At 47.7% G+C, this 27,136-nt stretch overlaps 1 protein-coding gene across 1 annotated transcript; it reads right to left on the reverse strand.

Annotated features, from left to right (window-relative positions):
• Positions 1–1,191: 1,191 nt before the first annotated feature.
• On the reverse strand, positions 1,192–27,136 carry RFLNA (refilin A). Its single transcript, XM_074205411.1, has 3 exons — positions 26,881–27,136; positions 6,113–6,222; positions 1,192–1,781 (listed from the first exon to the last, which is right to left on the reverse strand). Exons 1-3 carry the CDS (start codon positions 27,064–27,066, stop codon positions 1,463–1,465), a joined length of 615 nt encoding a protein of 204 aa, XP_074061512.1. The 5' UTR covers positions 27,067–27,136; the 3' UTR covers positions 1,192–1,462.

Genomic DNA, 27,136 nt, shown 5'->3' on the forward strand with positions numbered 1-27,136 from the left:
TTATTATCAGCCCCATTTTGCAGTTGACACAACTGAGGCACAGAGAGGTTGTAAGCGACTTGCCCGAGCTCTGAGGCGGGATCTGGATGCAGGCAGCTGGCATTCCGGGCTCACAGGGCCGCCTTGTGCAGGGAAGGGGCGGATGGGGAGGGCAGAGCTCGGCAGGGGACAGAAGTCTGCGGGCCCAGCGCGGCCTCCAGCAAGGCCGGGGCCCGGCCCCGGAGCAGGGCTTCTCGCTTGGCCCTTCCGTCTCTGAGACCGGACAGAGCGTGCCCCCAGCTCGGGGCCCGCAGGAGCCCCGGGCAGCCAGGCTGTTGGACAAATGGACATTTAACCTCCACATTCTCGTTTTCATATCACGGACAGCTTTATTTTATGCCCAAATCACACGGGTTTGGCGTCAGCTCGGCCTTTGGTGAACAGATAGCACGGGGGGGGGGGGGGGGGGGGGGGGGCGGGGAGGGACTAGACTTCCAGACTGTCAGGGAGACACGACGTGTCCCAGTAGCCCCCTTCGCCTCCCGCACCCCTACTCTCCTCTGCTCCTTTCTTTCCTTCTGTTTCTCTCTGTTTTACTGCTTTTCTCCCTCCTCTCCCCATCTCTCTCTCTCTGTCTCTCTGTCTCTCTCTGTCTCTGTCTCTATCTCTCTCTGCCCCCCTGTCCCTCTCTCTCATGAGCTTTCTAGAAAGTCAGCCTGGCTCAGGGAGTGGGACGCTGGCCTTGGCAGTCAGCAGTGGTGCTACCTGTGTGACCTTGGGCAAGTCACTCTTGGAGGGAGGCTCCCTCCAGATGGGGGGGGGGCAGAGTCAGGATTCGAATCCAGGCCTCCCAGCAGCCATCTTTTCTACTGTACTGTGGTCTCAGATAATTTGCTCAACAGTCCATCCCTAGAACTGTACACCAACCTCCAAACCTTGATGAAAAAAAACCCCACCATCAATCGGCTCATATCAGAAAAAAAAATGCATCAATATTGGATTTGTACCAACCCTTCCCCAAGTCCTTTTGGGGGGCTCCTTAGAGCAGGGAAGGTAAAATATACCTAAAATGAATGCTCCCCTTTCAGGTGAGATAGAAACTCATGTCCCCCAAGGGAGAAAAACATCAGCAACCTTTCTTGATGAAGATGCTGGCAGATCCCATATCCCCAGAAGAGCAGCCCCCATGCCAAACCAAGGGCCTGAACTTCATTTAAAATGCTAATAAAATAGATATATTTATTTAATCTTCCACAAGTAAAACGAGATCAATACAACCAAATGGAGCATGTGGGGGTGGGCGGTGGCTTCTCTCTACCAGGTCCTTTCCTGCCCCCTTCCCAGTCTGTCTGCCCCCCATCCACCCACATCCAGCCAGCCTTCCTTGTTCCAGCCCCTACTAGGCTCCTGGCCAACTGTCTCTTCACCCCGCTTTCTCTATACCATCCCCACCCCACCCCCCGTGGTTCAGAATGGAGCCAGGTTAGAGCTCCTCAGGGTACAGGTCATCACACAGTTCCAGTTGGACACTGGATGCAAACCACCGCTTGGGGCAGCCCAGGCTGTAGTGGAGGGTGGTGCGGTAAGTGTTTTTGGGGTGCTTGGGGAAGATGATGGTGGTGCTCTGGAAACGCAGGGCACGCTGGCGAGGCTCGAAGGTCAGCTGGGTCTTATAGTTCCGCCATGTGCAATTAGGGGTGGCGATGATGGTCTCACTGTAGGAGGTGACGGTGGGGACAGGGGCATAGAAGATGTCATCTCGGTAGTGTTTTTCAGAGTCGTATTTGATCTCAGAGTTGCAGCTGGGGGAGGCAGGATGGGAGGGAGAAGCAGCAAAAAAAAGAAAAGAAACAACACCTGAGGTCAGCAGCCCTCGGTCCCCCAGCCCGGGGAAGAGAACCCTAAGTTCTGAAACAGGGTGACAAGAAGGTAATGCGTGAAGGACACCCATGCCGGCAAGTTGACTGAGGCTCGGGGAGAATGGAACCAAGGCCGCCTCTGCATCCAAGGAAAGGATTTGGGGGGAGGGTTATATATTTATTAATTACTTGATGATACTTGGCACTGTACAAGGAATATGCTGAGTTGGACTGGAATAGATTTAGGATTTTTGTTCATGTGTAGGTTAGATTAGATGGCCTCCAGGACCCCAAGGATCTACTCTTGGTCTTGCCACTCACATGCCCCTGGACACAGGCTGAGCCTCTGACATCTGCACCTCCTCCCATTTTTACCCAATGATGCTGCCCAAAGCCAACCTTCTTCCCTCTCCGAGGCAGCTAGTGGATGAGTGCTAGTCCAGAGTCAGAAGGACCCGAGTTCAAATCCAACCTAGATACTTACTATCAATGCTGATCCTGAGCAAATCATTTCTTGTCTTCTTCAGTTTCCTCAAATGTCAGGAATTCTTCCTTACCTGTTTTTATACTGTCCCTTAATTTTTAAAAAAGTAAGAAATGCACCTTCCTTCTATGGTTATGGTGAGGATCATCAAAGATAATATTTATAAAATACAGTGTCTGATACATAGGTAGGAATTGTATGAATGCTTATTCACATCCCCCTTTCCTCTCTATGGGAAGACAAAAAATAATTTTTATGATGATGATTGGGTGACGTAGAGAAGAGTGCAGGCCAGAAGATTCATCTTCCTGAGTTCAAATCCAGCCCCAGACACTCACTAGTTGTGTGACTCTGGAATTGAAGCTACAACTTCCCGAGAGTGAGGACCCATATAGTCCTTTCCCCAAAGCACTTTCAAAAAGAGATGCTTCTTAGTCGTGGCCCAGAGGATTCAAGGATCAGTGATGGCTTATGAAGTGTCTAATGGATCATGAATATGTTTCCCAGGACCTTCAAACGGGAGAAGGTTCTGAAGCTTCCAAACACTGGAATTGTTCTCCATGAGTGGGGGAAGAGGGGGAAAATACTTCAAGGAATGAGCTGACATTAAATGCTTGCTGTTTTCTCAGTTTTCTGTATTTTTTCTATGGGACAATGTCATATGGTTATCCCAATTTTATTTTTTGGATGAACAAAAAAAAGAGGAAGACCTTTAGCTTGTAGGATACAAAAAAGGACTTAGGATGAATCTCCTAGAAAGGAAAAACCTTGCTCCCATGTAAGCACTGCTGCCTTCTCCCCCAACCCCATTTCAGATTGCCTCATTGACTGTCATCCTGGTCCCCTTCCCCCCCTTTTTTCTCTTCCTGTAAATCCCTTTCAAGAATCCTTTCTTAACTGGTTTTATTCTATCCCTTATTTAAGAATCTTTCCCCTACTTGTAGTTATGAAAGATACCTGCCTTTTAGTATCCTCTTTTTTTTGTCACTGATGGAATTTAGGCAATGTTCCCATTTAGAACACTTTGTGGTATAAGGTACTGGTCTAAGCCACCTTTCTGCCAAACATTCCGGAGTGTGGGACAATCATCCTGCGGCTCCTTCATACTCTCTCCTCCCTTTGCATCACTGTCTGATGGTAGCTCCTATTCATCTGTGTTCTTCAGTATTAATACTCAAAATGTGCAGCACTGGACTTTGTGGGAGTCAGGTATCATGATGCTGTTAGCCCATACTAAGGTTCTTTTTTAAAAGTCACTTATGTTTTTGTTTTTGCAAGGAAATTAAGTGACTTGCCCAAGATCACCCGGCTAGGTTGTTATTAAATGTCTGAGGTCAGATTTGAACTCAGGTCCTCCTGACTCCAGGGCCAGTGCTCTTTCCACTGCACCACCTAGCGGCCCCAACTTCTTCATTATCATGTAATACATTTGAAAAGAAAAGAGTATATGTATATCAGTATATCAGTAATGTTGGGTCAAGACCACTACTCAACAGTGTCTCAACAGGTTCTCTTTCCTAGAAACATCTATTTTAATTAATTACTCCATATCCAATTCTGAATTCACAGAAAAATCAGGATTTGAATTGGCACATTGATATTTCCTAATATTGAACCATCCCTGCTTACTTGATATAAATTCTGCCTGAGAATGATGTCTTGTTCTGGTAACAATTTTTTGTGTGTGTTTTTTGCAAGGCTTAACATTTTGCCATGGGGTTAAGTGACTGCCCTAGGTCACACAGGTAGGTAATTATCAAGTTTCTGAGACTGGATTTGAACTCAGGTCCTCCTGACTCCAGGGCTGGTGCTCTATCCACTGCATTACGTAGTTGCCCCTTATTCTAGTAATAATTTGTTGTAATCTCTGTTAAAAATTTATTTAAAATTTTTGCATCAATATTTGTTAGGGAGATTGGTCTGTAATTTTCTATGTCTGTTTTGGCTCTTCCTGGTTTGAGTAGTATCAGCATATTGCTGTCATAGGAGGAATTTGGCAGAACTCCACTGTTTTTTTTTCAAATAGTTTATAAAGAGTTAGAATTAATTGTTCTTTAAATGTTTGGTGGAATTCCCTTGTAAAGCCATCTGGGCTGGAGATTTTTTTTTTTTTAGAGAATTTATCGATAATTTTAATTTCATTTTTGGAAATGGAGTTATTTAAGTATTTTATTTCCTTTTCCATTGATCTGAGAAATTTATTTTGCAGTATTCAGCCATTTCACTTACGGGCACATTGGTATTAAAGTGGAATGAGTGCTTGATTTGAAGCCAGAGGAGCTAAATGTGAGTCCTGGCCTTGCCACGTTGGCATTGGCAAACAACATCTTGGTTCTGAAGCCACTGTAGAATGTAGAATTAGGAGATGACCAAATCTATGGTTCTGGGATTATATCTCTGAAAGCTCTGGAATCTAGAACCAACACCGCAGTTCAGGCCCCCAGTACCTCTTATTTGGACAGCCCTGATACCCTTCTAATTGGACTCCCCTTCTGTAGTCTCATCCTCAAATCCCTTCTTCTCAACTGCCCAGGCCACTTTCCTAAGGCATAGTTCCGACCACTTCACTCAAAGATCATCCATGACTCCCCACTGCCTACTAAAAAGAATACCACTTCTTAGCTCGGCATTCAATGCTTTCCACAACCCTGTTCCAAATTGCCCTTCTAGAAAGATTTCCCAACATGCCATGTCACACCCTAGGCCAAACAGAAGACTCCAGTCTTCTCCTGTTCTGCCTTTTTGCACATGGCACCCATGACTAGAATGGCCTCGTTCCTATTGATGTTATCCTGTCCTTCAAAGCCAAATTGGCCATGAAATCTATGTTCCTCCCCTACAGTTCTGATTTCTAAATCTCTTGTCACATTCTTGCAACAGTCCTCTACATTTGTTATATTATCCTTACTGCTGTGTCTTCTCATCGTCACGCCATTTAGACTCCTGGGGCTAGGGATTCTTTCTTTTTTAATCTCAGCCTCCCTGGTATGCAGCAAAATAACATAATTTATGACATTTCTGGAATCTCCTTTTTCCTTTGTTCTCCAACCCAGTTAAGGCAAAATGCAAATCTACATTTTCTTAATTCCATGTACAGGTTCAATTACTTCTTGCTCAGACTATGACCGCTGCTTCCTAATCGGTCTTTCTGCCACCAGTCCCTGCCCTCTCCTATTCATCCATGCAGCCAACATTTCCCTAAAGCACCGATCTAACCAAATCATCTAGCCTACTGTTCAATAACTTTCAGTAGTTTCCTATTACCCCTAGGACCAAATATAAGTTCATCTGATGTTTAAAGACCTTCCCAACTTGGCTTCAGTCTACCCTTCTATGCTCACCATATATTATTCCTGTTCACGCAATCCAAAGTTGAATTACACTGGCCTATTTGATGTTCTTCACACATCATATCTCATCTCCCCTCTCCATGCCTTTGTATAGAAGGGACTCCCCTCCTGACCTCTGATCTTAGAAATCTTTTCAAAGCTCAGCTCAGGTGCCAATTCCTACAGGAGGATCCTTTCCTGACCCTCCTACCCCATAGCTGTTAGGGTCCCCCTCTCCAAACTGTTTTTTAAAAACATTTGATAGACCAGTTTCTTGAAGGAAGGGTCTGTTTGCATGTCCAGGACCCAGATTAGTAGCTGGCACACATCTGGCATTTAATAGATTATGACTGACTAGTTCTATCATATGAATTCTTTCTAAAAAGTGGATATCCCCACCCCTTCAAAAGCCCTAGCTTCCTTCCCCCTGGACCCAAGGAGAAAGCCGCTGCCACACATACCGAATTTCCTGCTTGGGCGCGGGGTTTACTTCAATGCTTTCCCCAAAAAACACCGGGTGCAGCCTGGGTCTCATCTCTAGCAGAGAGGAGTCCTGGAGGAGGTGAGGAGCCTGTGGGGAAAAGGGCATGCTCACATTTAGTAGGTTACACGGCATCCCCAACCCTAGCACCTCCACTGGGGGACTCCCACCCTAGAGGAATGTGAGATTGGAGGGGGGGGAAGAGGACCTCAGAGGTCAGAGAGGCTGACTCCTCAGGTACGGATGCCCAGGGAGGAGGATGGGATGAGAACCAGACAGAAAGACCAAAAGACCAGCAGAAAGTCATTGAACCTAACTCTAATTTTATAGATGGAGAAACAGAGCCAGAGAGTTGGGATTATTGCCCATGTCACCCAGCAACTCCTCTCCTAACTCTTAAACACAGCCTCAAACATTTTTTTTTTTTTAGTTTTTGCAAGACAATGGGGCTAGGTGGCTTGCCCAAGGCCACACAGCTAGGTCATTATTAAATGTCCGAGGTCGAATTTGAACTCAGGTCCTCCTGACTCCAGGGCCGGTGCTCTATCCACTGTGCCACCTAGCTGCCCCCCCAAAACATCTTTATAAGGAGGAGAGGGATAGGGTGGCCAGTCTGTTGGGATCCTAGGGACTCAGGAACCATCTTAGCTTACTAGTAAAATACCCTCCTCATTCCGTCAAGGAAGGTCTTAGTCTTCACATTGCCCCTCTGCACCCTGTGCTTCCAAACGCCCAACAAGCATTTATTAAGCATACAATAAAAAAATTAATAAGGAATAATCAATAACGTAATAACGAATAATAGGTAACAATAACAAACAATATAATGAATCATCCACAATAAAAAAGCACAATAAAATGAGAACACAATAACTAATAACAATCAAGATGAATATTTACAGCACCTACTATGTGCTGAGAGCTGTTGCTAGGACGAGAGCAAAAGCAGACGGCTGCCCTCAGAGGTCTTACATTCTACTAGTTGTGCGAGATGAGCGTAGATAGACGGCATTTATTAAGGGCTTACTATGCACCAAGAACCGCAGCTTCCACAGTGTTTGCTGTTTGATCTGTCTGTCTCTCCATGACCCCATTTGGGGTTTGCTTGGTGGAAATACTGGAGTGATTTGCCATGTGCTTCTCCAGCTCATCTTACAGATGAGAAAACTGAGGTCAACAGGGTGAGTGACTTGCCCAGGGTCACACAGCTTTGCGTGTTCAAGGCCAGATGTGAACTTCGGTCTTCCTGACTCTAGACCTGGGGCTCTAATCCACTGCAGCAGCAGCTAACCCCCCGCTACATGCACCAGATCATTTGCCGCTGCCTGCCCTCTAGTACAGCGATAGAGGCTATGTAGAGATCTTACTGGTGACTGTGCTACACTAAGCAGGGCAGAGAGATGTGATGTGAGATGGGGAGGGGGGCAGTGAGTTAAGAAACATTCTTATGGTGCAGATGCCTGGTAGGCCGGGCAGGTCTACTCTGCTGAGCAAACAAGGATCAGGAAAGGCTGGGAGTAGGCATCAGAGAATTTGGAGCGGGGAGGGGCTGCCCACTAGAAGGTGCCGGCCTCTGCTCCAGGCAGCCCACTGTCCGTCCGGCCAGCTCTCTTCACTGAAAGGTGTTGTCCAAGCCTTGGTGGGAACTGGGGCTCTAAAAAAGATGGTGGCTTGGAGGGAAAGCAGCTCCAGTGGGAGGATCACCTGTGCACGGGCAGGAGGTGGTGGAAGAGGGGATCACAGGTTAGGGGAACACCAGGTCGATGAAGCAGGCTGGCTCCCACATAGAGGATAGAAAGGGGAGTGCCGGGAAATAAACCTAGAAATGGCAGGACTGATGGACTTGGAAGGGTTTCTAGTATCACCTGTCTTCTACAATCAAAGGTGACCAAAAATCCTTGAATGTTCTTTTTTTTAAATTTGTATTGATTTCTTGGTTCTTTCCTATCACCTACATCTGAGAGGTGCCTCCCTTATGATAAAGAAATAAAGAGGGGAAAAATCCAATGAAGCCAAACTAAGTAACATACCCGAGAAAGTCTGAGATTGTATATGGTGTTCCAGATTCGTCACCCCCCACCTCTGCCAAGAGGTCAGGAAAGGTACCTTCTCATATCGCTTAAGAAGGGTGAAGTGGGGGAGATGTGTGATTTAACCTGTGCCTTAGGAACCTTCATTTGACAGCTATGGGGGGGCACATCGTAACCACTGAATAACTATATGCTGATTGATTCATTAAACTGCAGGGGGAGAGCCAGGAAGCCCGGAGTCCCACCAGAGACTGTCACAAAACACAGGTCTACACTCTACCTTCCCTCCATCTTTCAGGGTTCCTAACTCAGGGCGGGATGGAGAATGACCTACCCCTGTTACTCTCTGACACTAATGATGACAGATTAACTGAATGGAAATGAAAATGATGCCTATGTCCCAGAAGAGGCCCGTCGCCAGGTCCAGTTTGGAATAAAAATGATTTCCCCTGGTCCAAGGGGCTACATTTTCATTCCTGTGGACAAATTACTCCACAACCTAGCCCCGCTATGACTCGATGGCATTCCAGAACTGCTGTAGCTAAAAAGGTCTCCCTGGTGGTCAACCTGATGATGAGCATCTTGTAACTAGACTGGGTTCTCATCCCCATAGGACAGACCGACTTGTCCTTGCATTGACCCAGCTAATAAGTATTGATGCGAAATTTTAAAATAAAATCTTTGCAAGGAAATTGCAGAAGAAAAAAACATCTGGAAAAAATTCACCATGACCAAGCTGGAATTGTTCTGGAAATGCCAAGAAGGTCCCACACTATGTAAACAGTGATCACCATTAACTGTGGATCTGGGTAGCATGCCAGAGGCATGGATTCAAATCTCACCACTGCCAGAGGGGTAACTTGAGTGGAAAGGAGGATCCAGTTTGGCTATGTCACTTACTATCTCTGTCACCCCAGCCTTGGACAAGCCACGTGGCCTCATTGTGCCTCAGTTTCCTCATCTGTAAAATGACAACTCAGGTTCCTTCCTGCTCAATCTGTAAGCCATTTTCTTCCTATAAATGTGGCTTCCTGCTATACCCCAAGGCTCTTCGTGAAGACAGCTCACTGAGCCGTTGTGATAAACAGGCTCTCCAGGCTCCTGTTCTCTCTATAAGTCCTCCCTGGGGATACTGCTTCCTCTTTCCCCTAAAGAGACACACACCCATTGATGGATGAAACCCAGATGTTCCCTGTTGTCAGGTAAGGGAATGAAATGAAGGAGGAAGATGGGCCAAGTTCTCTCTGTAACTCAAGAAGAGTTATAGAATGAGAAGAACCAGGTCCCCATATCAGCAAGGGGATTGTCATGAACCTGGGAAGCAGCTTCTTTTCTGCCAAAAGTGCAGACGACCTTCTCCGGGTGCCATGACAGTCTCCCCAGAGAAGCCCAGTTTCAGATCACGGGGGGCTGCGCCTCTGTGTGTGTGTGTGTGTGTGTGTGTGTGTGTGTGTGTGTGTGTATTGTCCCTGACCTCAATAACAAAAATCAGCATTTAGAGCACTCCAGAGTCGGGCTCCCATCAACCTTTCCAGTCTTTATGCCATATTATTCTCCTTCCTATACTCCATGGACTAGTCAATCTTTTCTCCTAGTGGTTCACCCTACGGGACCTTCCATCTTCTGCCTAACAGATGGCCCTTTGCACTGACTGTCCCCTCATGTTTGAAAGGTTCTCCTGGCTCACTTCTGCCTAGAGTGACCTTTCCTTTCCTTCTCCTCCTAATTACCTCTCTTGAAGCTACTCTAGATGTATTTACTCTATTGTGATCTGTTGTATCATCTTAGTGGAAAGTAAGCGTCTTGAGGGCAGGGGCTGTTCTATTCCTGTCTGTAACTCCAGTGCCCAGTAGGGCATCTGACACAAAAGAGAAGTTTAATAAATGTTGAATTAACCAGAGCACTCAAATTCAGACTACTGCCTTGGTTCTACACTTGCCCTGAATTAGCTGTGACCTTGGGCAAGTCAATTCTCTCTGGGCTTCTATTTAGACAAAGGCCCTCTGTAGAGGTCTCTGTTATCCTCTATGCCAACCCACTTGGCCAAAGCACCTGGATACCTTTAGTTATGCTGTCTGCTCTCTCAAAGAAAAGTCTTCAAGGCTTAGAAGCAACCCTCCCTCCTATCCCTTCCCCCTTGAGCATGAGATATGTTGATCAATGGACATTGAAAGGCGATGATGTTCTGGGGAGCAGGTTATCATTGAACCCCAGACTTTCAGAGCTAGGGAGCACCAGAGGGCACTGGATCCAACCCTCACCTAAGTGAGAATCAATGCTACACCGTCCTCAATGATCTCCAGTGAGAGGAATCCAGCTCCTCCAGAGGCCCCCGTTGTTGCTTCTACCATGGACAGCTCTTATCCTCTCCTCAAACCTCAATTTATCTCATTGAAACTCCCACCTGTCCTGGCTCCTTCTGTGCTCTGAGGCCAAAGAGAACAAAGCTAATTCTCCTCCCACTTAACAAACCTTCACATTTGCAGGCAACGAGCCCATCAGCCCATTCAGCCCATTTTCCTTTCTTCAAGCTAAGCCCAAGCAACAAACATTTCTTTTTTGTTGTTATTGTTGGTTTTGCAAGGCAATGGAGTTAAACGACTTGCCCAAGGTCACACAACTAGGTAATCACTAAGTGTTTGAGGTCAGACTTGAGCTCAGGTCCTCCTGACTCCAGGGCCAGCGCTCTATCCACTCCGCCACCTAGCTGCCCCACAACAAATATTACTTAAATTGCACCTAGAACAACTCAGTGGTGTAGTGAATAGAGTGCTGGGCTTGGAGTCAGGAATTCTGATTTTGCCAAGTTCAAATCTGGCCTCAGATACATAGTAGCTGTATGAGCCTGGGCAAGTCACTTCACTCTGTTTGCCTCAGTTTCTCCATCTGGAAAATGAGCTGGAGAAGGAAATAGCAAACCACTCCAGGATCTTTGCCAAGAAAACCCCAAATGGGGTCACAAAGAGTTAGACACAAAATATTATATAATAATAATATTGTTATAAACTTGACAATAAGTTATAAAATAGACTTGCATTAAATTACAGCTCACTATTGCGCATCTAGCACTTTTAACTTTTGCAAAGCCTCGTCCACACATTCTCTGTAATCTCAGGAGGTCCCCAATTAGTGATGCTAGAAGGTAATGGATAGTAGAAAACCTGAGAAAAGTCTGGGGTGGGCAGGCAGCTCTGGAAGTCACCAAGGGCCTGAAAAAATCATTTGTGCTAAGGAAAGGGAAGAGAAGATGCAGACCCCTCCCAGCCTCCCCTTCTGGCAGGACGGATGACAGCCGAGACCTAACAGAGGATGCTCAGGGAGCTCTAGGCTCTAAGTTCCACAGTTATTTTAACATCAAAATGGCCCTGCCCACCCTACGGGGCTCCTGCCAGCTCAGACATCGGGCAAGGAAAACAGATGTCACGGCCAAGGGAGTGAACAGTTTGGCACCCAAAATGTAACTTTCCAGCCACAGTGGAACCAGGCACTTTAGAGAGCCGGGGCCACATTTTGATCAAATCCATGGGCTTAGGGAAGCATGTACCAGGGGCTGCAGGCGAGAGGAGGGTGGGCCAGGCAGTGCCAGGGATCCAGGCAATGGTCAACCCCCAAAGTCTAGCTATTTAGGATTTAGAATTGGAAGGAATCTGAGTTCTGAGCATCCAACCTCCTCACGCTACAAATTAAGAAGTGGCGGAGACCCAGAGATGTGTTGTGACTTAAAGATCACACAGCAGGAATGGAGATTCCAAGGGTCCAGGGGATCTGAATCTTGGGTGTCCTGACTACTCAGGCTAGACAATGGAGCCCATGAAGCCTCACTCAGAATTGTGATTTTAATTGAATAAAATAAAATCTCAGGGATTACAAATATTATTGAAATCCAGTTATTAAAATATTATTTAAAAAAAAAAAGCAGTTCCCTAGGAGGAGAAGCTAGGTGGAACAGCAGATAAAACATTGGTCCTGGAGTCAGGAGGACCCAAGTTCAAATCCAGCCTCAAACACTTCGTAATTACCTAGCTGTGTGACCCTGGGTAAGTCTCTTAACCCTAATTGCCTCCCTTCCCCAAATATTAAAAATTACATACACACACACAGAAAACAAAAAAAAAGCAAGTTCTCAGGTTAAGAACTTCTGATCTGGCCAACTCCCTCATTTTATAGATGAGGAAACCAGAGGTCTTAATTCAATCCAACACACACAGTTAAGGACTACGTTGCTATTTAGAAATGACTCAGATCTCAGCTCTGTCACTTAATTATCAGAGTAGCCTTGGGCAAGTACTTCTCCGAGCCTCAGTTTCCCCCTCTATAAAAATTCAGTTCTAAGTCTGTGATGCTACAGAAACAAAAAGTGAGGCAAATGTTTTTCATTGCAGCCCAAAAGAGGGAATGCCCCTCTAGAACCCCATTTTGCCAAATACCCAGCATAAAGGACAAAGCATCTGAAAAATAGAAAGCATTTCAGTTGGATCTGACTCCTTGTAGCCCTCTTTGCAGTTCTCTTGGCAGAGATACTGGAGTGGTTTGTCATTTCCTTCTCCAGCTCATTTTACAGAGGAGGAAACTGAGTCTGGCTGAGAGCAGAGGCAGGGACTGAGGTGGGGGGCTCAGAGGGTATGACTTCCCTGTATTCTCATGAGACAGCTAGATGGCATAGTGGATAGAGAAACAGTCCTGAAGTCAGGGAGACCTGAGTTCAAATCCAACCTCAGACACTGACTAGCTGTACGATCCCGAGCAAGTCACTAAACCCTGTTGGCCTCAGTTTCCTCATCTGTAAAATAAGCTGGAGAAGGGAATGGCAAACCACACTCCAGCATCTCTGCCAAGAAAACCCCGAGTGACTAATTGACTAAACAACAACCTCTGACTCCAAATTGCCCATTTCTGCTGCTGCTACCTTCACTGTGAGTGTGGCAAACCACGGAGAAAAACTTGGTATTCTGGGAAAAAGTATTACTGCCCCTAAATTTAAGAGATGATCAGTTAGCTGATCCAATGGATAAGATAGTTATGGACTTGGAGTCCATATCCTGCCTCAGACACTAAATAGGTGTCTATGACCTCTATCTACCTCAGGTTTCTCATCTGTAATATGGGGATAATAATCATACCTACTTGCCAAGGTTTTATCAAATGAGAGGATATTTGTAAAAGGCTTTGTAAGGCTGAAAGAACTAATTAAACGCTGTTTAGGCATTTCAGTTGCATCTGATTCTTTTGGAGTTTTCGTGGCAGAGATGCTGGCATGATTTTGTCATTTCTTCCTCCAGCTCATTTTACAGATGAGAAAACTGAGGCCCACAGGGTTAAGTAACTTGCCCAGAGTCACATAACTAGAAAGTATCTGAGGCCAGATTTGAATTCAGGAAGATGAGTCTTCTTCTCTCCAATTCCAACACTCTATTCACTGTATCACCTGCCTGCCTGCCTCAATTTAAATTCTATTATTCTTGTTATATTATTGTAATAATACGATTGGTGCTATGTAACAATTATGACAATGCTTATGATTTAATATTATTAGCTATTATCATTGGGGATGATGATGATGAAAATAATGATAATAATCTAAGACAAGTTCTCAGACCTTATTGAGAAGGCTGTTTCATACCAAGGCTTATTCCCAAGAACGAGACCAGGCCCAAGCTATGTGGCAGAGAACAACGGACCTTGGAGTTAAAAGAGTTGGAATCCCTAGCCTACTATTTATTATTTGGGTGACCTTGAGCCCTCCCCGGGCATCAGTGTCTTCACTTGTAGAAGGTGATGTTGGAACTGGATGATGCCCAAGTCCTCCTCCAGCTCCGAGTCGGTGATCCTTCATCCACACCCCAGGCTTATCGGAAGGACGCCTTTAAGGGCTACCTAGTCCTATCCCTTTACTTAACAGAGAAGGAAACTGAGGTCCAGAGCAGTCAAGGGTCATGCTAGGGATTCTATGAGAATCTGGACTGTGTTTCCTTTCTGACAAAGAAGTGGCCCCATCTCCTTAACACCTATGGATACAAGAATCAAGGCTATCTCCTACCCAAGAGAGGAGGAAGCTCCCAAGCTGGACCCAAACACATGGCCATATGCCCCCAGATCAGCATTCTATTCTCCTGAAACTTTCAGCAGGCAAAAAAATGAAAACCAAAACCAGGTAACCGTTCTTTAGGGTGGGACCTATGGGCTTACCCCACATCAAGGCCATGGGCCTATCCACATGGCTCAGAGCCAGGAGGCAGGCATCCCACCCACACAGACCCTCTGTCTGGGCTGAGGAGCCCCAAGGACCCAGGCAGTTGCGGCTCTTGGCAGCATCTAGGAACACAATGGAGATGAAGGAAAAGGATAGAATCCCTCTGAGCTGGAGCTGGAAGGACTTTGGAGGGCGGGTAGGGCTTGGGAAAAGCAGAGCGGGCCATGGAAGTGACTGGAAGGCCATGGAACGGGGCTGGCAGTGGCCTTCAGACCACTAGGCCCCACCCACAACACCCCGTGATTCATTTGCCTCACGCCCAGACCAGCCAGAGAAAGTATAAATACTCACTTGATGGAAATAAAAATACACATTGGCAATTGGGCAATACTCTGCTCACTGACTGCATCTCAGGCTGTATCCCACATGGGGAGAAAGACAGAGACAGAGACAGAGAGACAGAGATACAGAGAGAGACAGAGACAGAGACAGAGATAGAGAGAAGACAGAGACAGAGAAAGAGGAGGGAGAAAGAGAGACAGAGACAGAAATGGAGACAGAAAAAGAGAAAAGGAGGGAGAAAGAGACAGAGACAGAGACACAGAAAGAGACAGAGATACAGAGAGAGACAGAGACAAGACAGAGAGACAGAGAAAGAGGAGGGAGAAAGAGACAGACAGACAGAGAGAGAGAGAGAAAGAGAGAGAGGAGAGAGAGAGAGAGAGAGAGAGAGAGAGAGAGAGAGAGAGAGAGAGTCTGTTTGCTCCTTTTTAAACAAAACAACCCAGCATCATGGGACAGTCTCCCCGCCTGCTCCCCAGGCCACCTTCTTGCCGAGCAGGGGAAGATTTGTGTCTGAGCTTAGAAACCTAAGCCTGGTGTTTGTACACAGCCTGGGCATGCCACAATGAGGCCTGGGGCTGCCAGGCCATCCGGGCTCCTGTTTTGGAGCCAAACTCCGGCAGTTGGCTTCCCACGTCTGATCAAAGCCCCTGCAAGGCCCAAGACAGGCCAAGGTTGGGGAGCGGGGTGGAGTAGAGCTCTGTCTGAGCACTCAGAGCATCCTAGGCTCCTATTCCACATGGGATGCTTGCTAACCATCTGACCTTGGGCAAGTCACAACCCTCTCTGGGCCTCCCTTTGCCACTTGTCATGTCAAGGGACCTGGATTAAATGACCTCCCATTCCCGTTTTATCACCTGAAGAGAGTAAGACAAAAACCTGATAGATGATGTGGCCAGGTCACAGGTCCTCTCTATCCCTGGGGCACACACTGGAGAGAGAGGTCATCTCAAGTTGGGAGAAGATCTTGAGGTCCAGGAGGCCCTCAAGCCTCCAAAGCAAAGTTCATTTCCTCCCAGAGCTTTTCTGATACTATTGTTCTCCTCTGCTAGGAGGGAAAATCTTTAACATACTAAAATATACTAAAGCTTGTGTTAATATAAAAGTGAATTCATTTGTGTGGAAAATTTCCCGGCAGAGAAACTCCCCTTCGAGGATGCAACTGTCGACTCACAGATGTGGAGAGTTGGCCAGAGCATCAGCGGAGTGAGGGGCCTTGCCGGAGAGCACCGCCAGAGGGATCTAAAGTGGGACTTGAAGCCTAGTCTTGCTGATTAGACCTGCCCTCTCTATCTATTCTCCTGATGCCTAATAAAACTACCGCCATCACCGACAATAATAATAATACTCAGGTCTTGCTGATGCCAAGGCAAGTCCATTATATTCTGATGTCTAATAATACTAAAAATAATAAGCAAAACCAAAACCAATCATTTGGATAATGCTAAAACACTTGTAAAATGTGTCTGGTAGACATTACCTTATTTGATCCTCAAAAATTGTAGTAACGTAGTTCTTTAACTACACAGTTATTCTTCCCATTTTACAGATGAGTCAACTGAGGCTGAGGAAAACTCTGTGATTTACCCAATTTTACAAAGCCAGTAAGTGGGGGATTTGAACAAAGGTCTTCCTATCTAAGTCCCAACATTCTCAGCCACTGCTATGCTATCACTTCGACGAGCTTACTGGTCAGTCAGCCAGCAAACCTTTAGGGACGACTTTCTATGTATCAGGCAGCTCAGTGGTGCAGCGGATAGAGCGTCAGCCCTCAAGTCAGGAGGACCCGAGTTCAAACATGACCTCAGACACTTAGTAATTGTGTGACCTTGGATAAGTCACTTAACCCCGATTGCCTCACATCCTGAGCCATCATCCAGATTCCTATCTGGCCACTGGAGTCAGATGACTCTGGAAGAGACAGTGAAGCTGGTGATTTAACGCAGCCCCCATCACTCAAATCACTCCCTGACGGCAAAGGGCAAAATCATCATCAGGCACTGTGCTGAGTTCTGGGGCTCCAAAGGACAAAAGCCTACCCCTGCCTAGAGGAGCCCCCCTCTCATGGGGTCTCACATTCAGATGAGACAGAGTGGATAGCACCTTGAGGGGACCGGGTGATAACAGCACCATCCAGGCAGACAGTTCTGAAAGGTTTAAGAAGGCTGATGAATTCTTAGACCAAGAGAGCTCCAGAGATGAAGCATGGTGCCCACATACAGAGAGAAATGGGAACAGATGGACTCAGGATGCAGGTGAAGACTTTGTGGTCAATGGATGGACTAGTTTTACCTAAGTATATACTCTTTTTATAATGGGGAGAAGACAGGACAAATAACGATGACACAAAAGGGAAAGATGAGACAGGTCCGAAGGGAGCAGAGAAAGCAGGGGAGCCTTGAACGTAATGTGGTCAATGTGTTGGGCACCTTTAATGGGGCAGTTTGTATGCCTTCACAAGGTGTGTGGCCCTCACACAAGGTGCCACACAAGGTCACTTCTGCCTGCCTCCTGGCAGATTCATATGCATTTATCTTTGTCAGTTCTACTGGATATGCTTATTCTGTCCTTTCAGGAGTATCTGACTCTTTGTAACCCCAATTTGGAGTTTTCTTGACAGAGGTACTGGGGTGGGGGGAGGTTTCCATTGCTTTCTCTGGCTTATTTTACAGATAAAGAAACTGAAGCAAATGGGGTTAAGTGACTTGCCCAGGGTCATACTAGGTCACACTAGTAGGTATAGGAAGCCAAATTTGAACTTAGATCTCCTTGACTCCAGGCCAGGCACACTATTTCACAGTGCCACCTGTTCTGTATATATAAAAAGACTAAAATTTTTCTCCCTTTTTTTAAACTACAGAACGACAAAAATAAAAACATAATATCAGGGGGTGGAGGGGAATTAAGCACGTATTTTAAGTCTGAGATCTCAGGATCATAGATCTAGTGCTGAAAGGGACTTTATAAGAACTCTTTTTCTTTAAATATCTCCTCTGGTGCAGGCATTGTGCTAGGCACCGATCTAAGCAGAAAATAAAGAGGCAGCCCTTGTCCTTAAGAAGCTTCCACTCTACTGCAAGGGACTTTAGGGTCAATCTAGACCTCCCCTCATTTTACAAATAAAGGAAGTGAGGCCCAAGGATGGAAAGTGACTCTTCCAAGGTCACACAGTTCATATGTGGCACAACTGGGATTAATGATAGAAACTTGGGGGATACAAATAGTTTTTGAAAAGATTTTTCAAGGGCAGGTCTTAGGGACTTAGCTGATAAGTCTGACAAAGTCAATGCAAACTTGATTGAGACTTCGTGGGAAAAAGGGATCTGTCAAGCATTTGAGCAGGGTACACCAGGGCCAGGAAGGTAGTTTGCCTGTTAAGGGGAACAGAACTTATAGAAACCCCCTGATTAACATTCTAACATTTGACTTGTTTGTTAGAAAACCCTTTCCCTAGTCTCAAAGGTGAGCCTGAAAGCCCTCTCTTAGGAAGACTTCATTATTATTCCCTTTCTGAGAGTAGGTAAGTCCCTGCTTAGAAAGAATGAGGTGATAGGCAGATATAAATATAGACATGGAGTTTAGATAGACAGATAGACAGATAGATGATAGATAGATAGATAGATAGATAGATAGATAGATAGATAGATAGATAGATGGATGATGGATGATGGATGGAAAGATCGATAAAGAGGAGAGATCAATAGACAGAGATGGACAGATAGGTAGATAGATGATGGATAAATAGATGAACAAATGGATAGCTAAATAAAGAGAACGAGATAGATTGTTAGATAGGTCGATAGAAGATAAATTTCATGGTTATAATCAATTTTAACTGGCTTTTCACTCCCCAGGAAAGGCTTGGCGCCCACAGAGGACAAGACGGACCTTACCAAAAATCAGTTGGCAAACAATAAATTCTTTAAACATGCGCCACTTTTTCTTTTCCCACACTATCAGCTATACAAAAGGACCAGTTCTTTTAAGAGAGCCCCCCCCAAAGGCATGCTGGTTATGATTCTACAGCTGGGAGGGCCTCCAGAAGTCACCTCACTTTCTAATTGTGGAACTCTGGGCAAGTCACTTCACCTGTCTACCTTGGTTTCCTCGTCTGAAAGATGAGCCGGAGAAGGAAATGGCAACCCACCCCAGCGTCTTTGCCAAGCGAACCTGAAATGGGGCCACGGAGAGTCAGACACAACTGAAAACAACTACACAACAATAACGACAAGGGGAGCCAATTCTATTGGGTTGAAGGTTTCATTATATTTTCATAAACTAAAACTCACAGACCCAGGTTAAGAAATACTGCTCTAGGGGTGGCTAGGTGGTGCAATGGATAGAGCACTGGCCTTGGAGTCAGGAGGACCTGAGTTCAAATCCGGCCTCAGACACTTCATAATGACCTAGCTGTGTGGTCTTGGGCAAGCCACTTAACCCCATTGCCTTGCAAAAACAAAACAAACAAAAAATGCTCTCTAAAAAGCTATTCTCTCATTTTATAGATGCAAAAATTGAAGTTCAGGCAATACTCACATCCATCTGAGCAGGCTCTCTCCACAACTAATTGGGATGAGATCAAAAGAATCACTGAGAATCTTTAAGAATGGACTCGTGAGGGGCGGCTAGGTGGCACAGTGGATAGAGCACTGGCCTTGGAGTCAGGAGGACCTGAGTTCAAATCTGGCCTCAGACACTTAATAATTACCTAGCCATGTGGCCTTGGGCAAGCCACTTAACCCCATTGCCTTGCAAAAACAAACAAACCTTAAAAAAAAAAAGAAAAGAATGGACTCGTGAGTATACTTATCTGGGACAGTTCCTGCCTCCTGGGAAGCAAGAAAGGGCAGCCTACCAGGGGATGTCAAGCATTGTTTCAGTTCTCTTGAGACCCAGGAGGCTAAGCCTTTTACTTTGGGAAATCCTTAAGTATTAAATGCAATAATGCATCAAATCAACCTTCCAATGATTTGGATCAGGTCGGAAGGAGAGAGGAGAGGAAGACTCATTCTAAGCCAAACTGCTTTGTGGTGTGACCTTGATCCACAAAACCTCCAATGTTGTGAAGAAACAACCTTAGGCACAGATAGCATCGCCAGAGCCATATGAAGATGGTGATAACATGCCCATAGCATTTTGAGTTTGGCAAAGTGCTCTGTACAGATTATCTCCTCTGAAATTCCCATGACATTTTGAGGTCGGGGCTATAAAATTCACGATGAAATGAATTGAACTGAACATGGAAACGATGTGCCAGGGGAGGGGCTCAATGGAGCAAGGTGACCGGTGGGTTTAGAAACCTTGTGGGGGAATGCTTTATTTTAATATGCTAATGGTGTTATTTCTAAACATCAACCCTGGCTGAATTATGTGAGGTAGGCCTGGAATTGGCAGAGATTTTACTAAGAAACCGCTGGCCCACTGAACCTCTTTAATCCCCAACTAGGGTTTTAGACAGTATACAGACATGTCCCACAAGCAGGAAGCCAGGTGAAATACTGGGGCCCTGTTCTACTCAAAACCACCAGGAAGAAACATAAAAGAGGAACAGTCTCCTTCTGTCCCCACCCCCATCAGTTCCCAGGAGCCCATAAAGACTGTACTGTCTGATGCCAATGGCAGTGGACTGATAACTACCCAGACTTCATTTGCCAGATAAATTATGCATAAACAAACTTATCAGAGCATCATTGACCTAGAATTGGAAGAGACCTCAAGAAACCAGCTAATCCAACCCTTTCCATTTACAGAGAAAGAAAACTGAGGGAGATGAAGTCACTTGCCCAAAGTCCCAAAGAGCCATCCTTTACACATTTCTATCCATCTTTTGAGAGACGTTTGCTAGAAGAAGAGAACTGATCTCAGTCCATCAAGGATCAAGTCTCTGCCTCTGATGTATATCTATGTGACCTTGGATAGGTCACCTCAACTCTCCCCAGGCAAATCTGAGACTGATCTGAAAAGGAAGAAGTTTCCTGGAAGGGAGTTCCCTAATGCAATGGAATCATAGATCTAGCATCCTTTCTCCCACCAAAAAAAGAAAAACCAATTTTTGGTGCTGCTTCTTCATTACATGCCTTCTCATCTGACTGGCATGAAAGAATGTACTCACTGCCATCTTTCTAATGATGATAATAATAACAGCTAGTGTTTATACAGTGCTTTGAAGTTTGCAAAGAGATTTACAAATATCTCATTAGATCCTGATAACCTGGAGAGGTAGACACTACTGTTATTCTCATTTTAGAGATGAAGAAACTGAGGCAAAAGTTAAGTGAATTGCCCATAGCTGGGAAGTATCTGAGGCTCGATTTGAACTTCCTGGCTCGCCCAGCACTCCATCCCCTGTGCCATCCAGTCTTTTATATAGACCTCTAGGAGATTATGAAAAAAGATTTTAAATGGCCTTTGTCCAGGATCCATTCATTGTCATTCTAAGTGGAGGTGATTAGGGGTACAAAATAGGGGTTGAACTGAAGAAAACTCCTTATATCATGAAGGTTGGCGACCACCCCTTCCTCCCTTATTACATCCCTACCCACCATGCCACCCAATGGCAGGTGCATGCCATCTTTAGGCTTTGAGTCTTCTCTTTGGCTGTCCCACCGTCCCCAGGCCTGGAAGGTGAGCCTCCTCATCTCCCTGCTTCATCCCTACCATCCCTTTTAAGACTTAGTGTAGATCTCATCTTCCAGGAGAAGCCTTTCTTGGGCTCCTTAATTCTAGTGCTTCGCCCCTGCTTATCTCTAAATCCATGCATGCACGCAACACATACAGATATACATGTGTGTTATAGACACACACGTGTATATGTATGTCTCCCATATATCATGCATGTATATATGAATTTGTTTTTTCATCATCGTTTGCCTGTTGTTTCCCCCATTAGATGCTGAAAGTAGAGACTGTCTTTTGCCTTGCTTTGCATCCCTCAGTGCTTAGTCTTGGCACAAGATAGGAGCTTAATAAATGACTCTTGCCAGACTGACTTAACTGAAACCCTGAAAGATTAAGTGACTTGCTCTAGAATTCGAACCCATGATTTCCTGGCATCCTCATTGTCACATGACTTCTTTCTGGGTGCCGATAATCATCAAATCATTTGTACTTAGCTGGTGTATACAGCAGGCAAAACCAATAATATGCAATGGCATAAGAAAGCTATAATAGCATTAATAATGCAATAAAAATAATAACCATCATTTACATAGTGATTTAAAGTTTGTAAAGCGGTATATACATATGTATGGCTAGGGATTGAACTGTGTGTGTGTGTGTGTGTGTGTGTATGCGTGTGTGTAACATAACTTACTTTTTTTGTTTTTGTGGGGCAATGGGGTTAGGTGACTTACCCAAGGTCCTATAGCTAGTACGTTTCAAATGTCTGCGGCTGACTCCAGGGCTGATGTTCTGTCCACTGCGCCACCTACTGCCCCAATACTGAGCCTTGCAATAGCCATAAGAGATAGGTACTATTATGGTTCTCATTGGACAGTTGAGGAAACTGATGCAGTCAGAAGTTATATTATTTACCAGGGTCACCCACAGTTGGGAAGTGTCTGAGACAGAATTTGCACTTGGATCTTCCCGATTCTGCTAAACCACTTTGCCACCTGTCTGCCCTTAGGGCTCTGTTGGTATCAAGTTGCCAGAACTCAGGTTATTGCATTCCCCTTCCCCCAGAATGTTGGGATGACCGCTGGGGGGTACTTATGAGAGGACATGAACAAACGTCACAGTACCGGCGGGCATAGACAGGTTGGATTCTGCACGGATCATGTTGTTGCTCAGGCAGATGTAACTACCACCAGCACCCCAGAATGCCCCCCACCTATACACACATGGACATATGCATGAACACACATGTGTATTATATGTACATGCACATGACCCCCCCACACATGTACCCACACAGAGTCTCTGTCACTGAGGACTGTTGGCTCCAACTCTAGCTCCTATCAGGGCAAGGTTTAGAAGGGGGAAGGGACTTTCTCAAACTGGCTCTTAACTTTCACTTGGGGGGTCCCCCCAGCTGAGGCCCTTCAAGGAGGATCAGAAGGACTTTGGGTGGCAAAGAGGTCTGGGGGGGTGACAGCTGTCTCCAAGAGTCTGAAGAGCCGGCCGGCACAGGCAGGGGGATTCAGCTTGTCAGCTTGGGCCCCAGAGGACACAATCAGGAGGCACCGTAGTCAGCAAGCATTTATTAATCACCTGCTGCATATTGAATGCTAAGGATACAAAGAAAGGTACCAAGTGAGGCCCTGCTCTCGAGCGGCTCCCCATCCATTTAAGTCAGGGGCCAAAGCTGCAAGGTGGCAATTTTGGCTTCCCAGAAGGAAAAGCTGACCTAGAATGGCTGGGTTGGCAAGGGATGGAGTGGGTTCCCCCTCACTGGAGGTCAAGCTCTGTTGGAGATTCTATGAGGCCAGAAGGGCTGAAGTGACCTGCTTCAAATCATCCATAAGAGCCAGACTTCCCCATTTGGTTGTTCTGATACTTGGGGCATTGCCCGCCACACTCTGCCACTCTCCTCTGTGGCACTCCCTCAGAGGGTAGTCCTGCTGACAGCACGATGCCCTTTCAGTTAGTGAGAGGAGCGGTGGCGGACAGTGGGGATGGGAGAGAAGGGAAGAAGTAGAGAAGGAAGTGAGAGCCATAGACGGAGCACCCATGCCCTGGAATGACTGCTAATCTATGTCTGATGCACAAACGCGCGCACACACGCAATGAATTTTTCCTTTCCCTATCACAGAATCTCCGTCTCTGAGACCTGAAAAGGCCCTCATCAGCCCACAAATCCAAGCCACGCACCAAAGGAGTCCCCACTATATACCAAATGTGACAAGTCCATTACTGTCCTGAGCCTGCCCAAGGAAGCAGGGCCTCCCCCCCCCCCCCAGGACAGCTCTCCTGAGGACAGGGAAATGACAAAACCAGCCTCTTTCCCCAAAGGCCACCCACATCCACTCCATGTCAGTCACGGGAGGAAACAAGGCTTTCAGAGGGCCGTGGGAAAGAGGCCTGCGTTTTAGTTCTAATTCTGCGCTAACTGGCTGTGGGACTTTGGGTCAGTCACATGCCCTTGCTGGGCCACCTCTGTTCTGTCATCTGGAAAAGAACGGGGTAGCACTAGATAGGATAAAATCTGTAAAGGCCCCTCAGGGGTCATCTGGCTCGGAAACCCAAGGTCATAACGTACCTCTAGACTGGAAGGAACTTGAGAGAAGACGGGGTCCCGGGGAGACTGGGTGGGGGTCTTGCCTTCAGTCACACATGCAGTGTCAGAAGCAGGATCTGGCCCAAGGCCTCTGCATCAACCCTTTTGCCTAGGACACTAATCCCCCTCTGACTCCCCTTTCCCCTGCTTCCATCACAGCAAATAGCCTGGATTTTACACAGAGCCCCTGGGCTGTTCCAAGATTTGCAGAGCTATTTTACTTAACCTTCAATTTTTTTTGGGGGGGGGAATGCCTCCTGTTTTGGGGTTTTGTTCACCCTTTTAAAAAACAAGGCAAATATAGACCTACACACAGTAATCCAGTTACATTCAAAGACAGAGAGAAGGCACATTCCCTACTCGCCTGCTCTCCAAGGCCCAGAGGGACTCCGGAAGGCATGTTTGGTTTGGGAGGGGAGCCGAGCATTCCAGCCCGCTCCAAAGCAAGTGCAAAAAAAAAAAAAAATCCAGTGTAAATGGGGTTTCATTTATTTATGGGCCTGGCCCCACGATGCCTTTCATATTTTCTTGGATGCTGACGCTGTAGCCCAGACATCAGACTGGATGGCCCAGAATCAATGGAGCATTGTCCTGAAGGCTCAGGCTTATTAGAGGGAGGCTGGCCCTTTTTATAGGGCCGAGCTATAACAACACACGGGAGCGGGGAAGGCTCAGTGAGCAGAAGGGGGACGTTGGGCACAGGCGGGCTTGGGAGTGGCCGGCTGGACACCGCCCAAAAGATAGACTCCAAAGGGCCCGCCAGAGGGAATGGCAGACATCGGAATGAATGTGACTTAAGGGGAAGCAGACGCAAGAGCATCAGGGACCATTCTAGAACCCAGAGCCTAGTTGTCTGACCATTGTTTGGAGTTCAAATCCTGCCTTGGACACTTACCCACTGTGGGATGGGGAAGGGAAGAGTCCTCTCTGCCTCAGTTTCCTCATTTGTAGAAACAGTCCTGAGGTCTATGAAGCAGGCTAAGGTATATAAACTTTAGGAAGCTCTGCATAAATGTCAGTTAATTTTAGTTGAATGTCAGATTCCCGAGGGCAGGAACTGCATCATTTTGGTCTGACATTTAAATATTTGACTGACTGCCCCCACTCCCCCACCCCAGCCTCCTGTCTCTTTCCATGTTTATTATTTTGAACTTATTTGACGCTTATAAATCCTGTTGGCCCCCTCATCACTCTTCCTTGCTAGCCAGAGCTCCCTGAGGTCAGATTGCCCCCCCCATTTCTAGAGTTATGTCTAATGCCTAGAAGGAGCATAATTAATGCCTAAGGAACTGAATAGTAAGTGTCCATTATGTACCAATCATGGTACTAGGCGCTGGCAAAGACAAAGATGTACTTGAAACATAGCATGCCATTGGGATTTGCATGGTCCACAGGCCTCTCTCTCTGCAGAACACTACCGGTCAGCTTGAGGAATCGATCTCTGTGGAGAATTCCAGAAAGCTTCTGGAGGAGACCTTAGTCATTTAACGTCCTCATTTGACAAATAGGGAAACTAAGGCCCGAGAGGTGAAAATCTTTAGGCTCATGGATTTGAAGCCAGAAGGGTGTTCACTGACCATCTAGTCGGAGCCCCCTCATTTTACAGATGGAGAACCAAGGCTGAGGGATGCCTTGGTCTGAATCCTGCCTCTAATTCAGGGTCTCTGGATTCAGATCAAGAGTTTTTAGTTTTTCTTTTTGCTTGTTGTGGCCTGCCCTTTGCTAGGCCTTGGAGATACAGAGATCCCAGTATCCCACAAAAGACCTAGGGACATGGGCGATGCCACAACTGGGGGAGTTGGGCCTCTCTGTATGCCGGGGCTCATGGGAGCAGCCTTAGCCCAAGGCAGGTCGCAAGAACAAGATGGCCCAGGAGCGCGCCTGGGGCAGAGGTCCCCCAGAAGTCCGTCATACTGGGCCAGCAGCTTAGGAGGTGTGGGGACTGGCCCTCCATCCCTGCCGGCTCTCCCATGCCGGGCCTCCCCCACCGCCTGCTTCAGCCACTGGCATCCCCTCCAAGGGACCGAGAGACTCAGACACTCCTTCTCCAACAGGAAATCTGGCATGTTAGGCGTGAAGGGGATCGCTTTCAATGAAAACAGCCTGGGCCGCCCCCCCCCAGGGCCCGGGGGGATCTGGGGTGGCCGGGCCACATCCCCGCAAGCCTCGAGGAAGGCCTGGCGGGGGCTCCGAGGGGCTCCGGTGGGAGTAGCAGCAGGGGTCTCCCTGGGTCAAAGGTGACGCATGCACAGCACCTGCAGCCGGCCAGGTGAGCACCCCCGGTGCAGGAAAGGGGTGAGTCGTGTGGTGGAGGAGGGGGGAGTAGAAGGGGAGGAGAGAGGGGGGAGCCGCGGGGGGACAGATCAGGCAAGTCAAGGCCCCGGTGCGGAGAAGACCAGGAGGAAGCAGCAAAAGCTCCTCTGCGGGTCCGAGGCCTCCCCCTGGCCCGGGCCTCTGGGTTTTGTCTCCCGGGGGCCCTGGCCCCGGTTCAGCTGGCGACGCGCTCTCTGCCGGGGGACCCCGGGGGGAGGCAGAGTCCCCAGGGCGGGGCCGAGTGGCCCCCCGCTTCCCGCAGCTTCCCGCCCGGGCCCTCGCGCACTTCCAGGGCCCCTTTGCGGTCACACCCGGGGTTGCGGACATTCCCCCGCACTGGCGGAGGCGGCGCATGGGGTGCGGGGGTCGGCGGGGGGGGGGGGAGCAGAGGCGGTAAATCTAGGAGGGGCGCCGGACCCCCTGCCCCGAGGCGCTGCCCCCCCAGTCCTCTGGGACCCCTCCCCAGGCGCTGCCCCGCCCCGGGCGCTGCCCCCTCCCTGGCGCCGACTAACGGGACGAGGATCCCGACCTTCCCCACGAGCCTCCCGCGATCGCGGCCCCCGGGACCCCCCCACTGGCGCGCAGGACAGGCCCCCCCCCCCGGGCGGCGGCTCCTCCGCGGCTCCCTCGGGGCGGGGCGGGGGGCGGGGGCTTACCGCAGCGGGGCGCTGGGGGTCCCCGGGGGGCCCGGGCGCGCGGCCCTCCACGATGCCGGGGCCCGGGGAGTAGAAGGGCGGGCTGGGGCTGGGGGGCAGGCCGGAGTCGGGGCTGTCCAGCAGGCCCTCGCGGCCCCGCTCCTCGAGGCTGTCCTCCATGCCCGGGAAGTGCAGGTGGCCCACCATGGCTCGGGCGGGGGGCGCGGCGGGGGGCGCGGGGGGCGCGGGCCCGGGGCCCCTCCGCGCGGCGGCCGGC

The sequence above is a fragment of the Macrotis lagotis genome, chromosome X (genome assembly GCF_037893015.1).
Source record: "Macrotis lagotis isolate mMagLag1 chromosome X, bilby.v1.9.chrom.fasta, whole genome shotgun sequence".
Classification (NCBI taxonomy): domain Eukaryota; kingdom Metazoa; phylum Chordata; class Mammalia; order Peramelemorphia; family Peramelidae; genus Macrotis; species Macrotis lagotis.

Bases quoted from the DNA above. Each gene is read 5' to 3' on its own strand.
- RFLNA (XM_074205411.1), bottom strand. From the start codon at position 27,066: ATGGTGGGCCACCTGCACTTCCCGGGCATGGAGGACAGCCTCGAGGAG. The intron at 6,223-26,880 runs GTAAGCCCCCGC...TTTTCCCCACAG, and splicing joins ACCCCCAGCGCCCCGCTGCG to GCTCCTCACCTCCTCCAGGA. The intron at 1,782-6,112 runs GTATGTGTGGCA...TGCCTCCCCCAG, and splicing joins GCGCCCAAGCAGGAAATTCG to CTGCAACTCTGAGATCAAAT.